This window comes from Piliocolobus tephrosceles, chromosome 21, assembly GCF_002776525.5.
Source record: "Piliocolobus tephrosceles isolate RC106 chromosome 21, ASM277652v3, whole genome shotgun sequence".
In the NCBI taxonomy this organism is placed as follows: Eukaryota; Metazoa; Chordata; class Mammalia; order Primates; family Cercopithecidae; genus Piliocolobus; species Piliocolobus tephrosceles.
This window is the reverse complement of record NC_045454.1, coordinates 38,257,211-38,258,764: the sequence shown is the minus strand read 5'-3', so window position 1 is coordinate 38,258,764 and position 1,554 is coordinate 38,257,211. Positions and strand designations below refer to the sequence as shown.

Genomic DNA, 1,554 nt, shown 5'->3' with positions numbered 1-1,554 from the left:
TAATTCAGTTGGTCAGGCGGGCATGATAAGGCACATGTATAATGAGTTCCCAGGTGATGTTGATGGGGCTGTTCCAGGAACCACAGTTTGAGAACCAATGATGTAGAGATGACTTCTCCAGGTAGCGATGGTAACTGTAACTTGTCGGCAAAGAAATCCAATAATTAGCCAACATGCGTGATTTCTTGAGTTCCCTGGGTTTGAGTAAATTTTGTGTGGCTGTTGTTGTTGTTGTTGTTTTTGCCTCCTTCTCAGTACACCCGGCAGCCCCATGGAAAGAGGAAACCAAACAGAAGTTGGAAACTTTCTCCTCCTGGGATTCGCAGAGGACTCTGACATGCAGCTTCTTCTCTGTGGGCTGTTCCTCTCCATGTACCTGGTCACCATCACCGGAAACCTGCTCATCATCCTGACCATCAGCTCAGACTCCCACCTCCACACCCCCATGTACTTCTTCCTCTCCAGCCTGTCCTTTGCTGACATCTGTTTCACGTCCACAACTGTCCCAAAGATGCTAGAGAATATCCAAACACAAAGCAAAATGATCACTCTTGCAGGCTGCCTCACCCAGATATTTTTTTTCACTGCATTTGGATGCCTGGACAACTTGCTCCTGACCGTGATGGCCTATGACCGCTTCGTGGCCATCTGTCACCCCCTGCACTACATGGTCATCATGAACCCCCGGCTCTGTGGGCTGCTGGTTCTGGGGTCCTGGTGCATCAGCGTCATGGGTTCCCTGCTCGAGACCTTGACCATTTTGAGGCTGTCCTTCTGCACAAACATGGAAATTCCACACTTTTTTTGTGATCCTTCCGAAGTCTTGAAGCTCTCCTGTTCTGATACCTTCATCAATAACATCGTGATGTATTTTATGACCGTTGTCCTGGGTATTTTTCCTCTCTCTGGAATCCTGTTCTCTTATTCTCAGATTTTCTCCTCCATCCTGAGAGTATCATCTGCCAGAGGCCGGCACAAAGCCTTTTCCACCTGTGGTGCCCACCTCTCAGTGGTCAGCTTGTTCTATGGCACAGGCCTTGGGGTCTATCTCAGTTCTGCAGCTACACCATCTTCTAGGAGAAGTCTGACGGCCTCAGTGATGTACACCATGGTCACTCCTCTGCTGAACCCCTTCATCTACAGCCTGAGGAACAAGGATATGAAGGGGTCACTGGGGAGACTCCTCCTCAGGGCAACGTCTCTCAATGAGGGAACCATTGCGGAGCTCTCATGAATTGCAGTGAACACAATACGGAGGCCAGACTGGCCTCTTTCAGCCAATATTTTCACTTCTGCTTTTATGCATTTTTTTTTTTTTTTTTTTGAGACAGAGTCTTGCTCTGTCGCCCAGGCTGGAGTGCAATGGCATGATCTCAGCTCACTGCAACCTCCGCCTTCCAGGTTCAAGCAATTCTCCTGCCTCAGCCTCCTTAGTAGCTGGGATTACAGGCATGCGCCACAATGCCTGGCTAATTTTTTGCATTTTTAGTAGAGACGGGGTGTCACCATGTTGGCCAGGCTGGTCTCGAACTCCTGACCTCATGATCCACCCTC

At 49.2% G+C, this 1,554-nt stretch overlaps 1 protein-coding gene across 1 annotated transcript; it reads left to right on the top strand.

Annotated features, from left to right (window-relative positions):
* Positions 1-271: 271 nt before the first annotated feature.
* On the top strand, positions 272-1,234 carry LOC111554365 (olfactory receptor 7C2). The gene has a single exon (XM_023229875.1). It carries the CDS (start codon positions 272-274, stop codon positions 1,232-1,234), a length of 963 nt encoding a protein of 320 aa, XP_023085643.1.
* Positions 1,235-1,554: the final 320 nt, after the last annotated feature.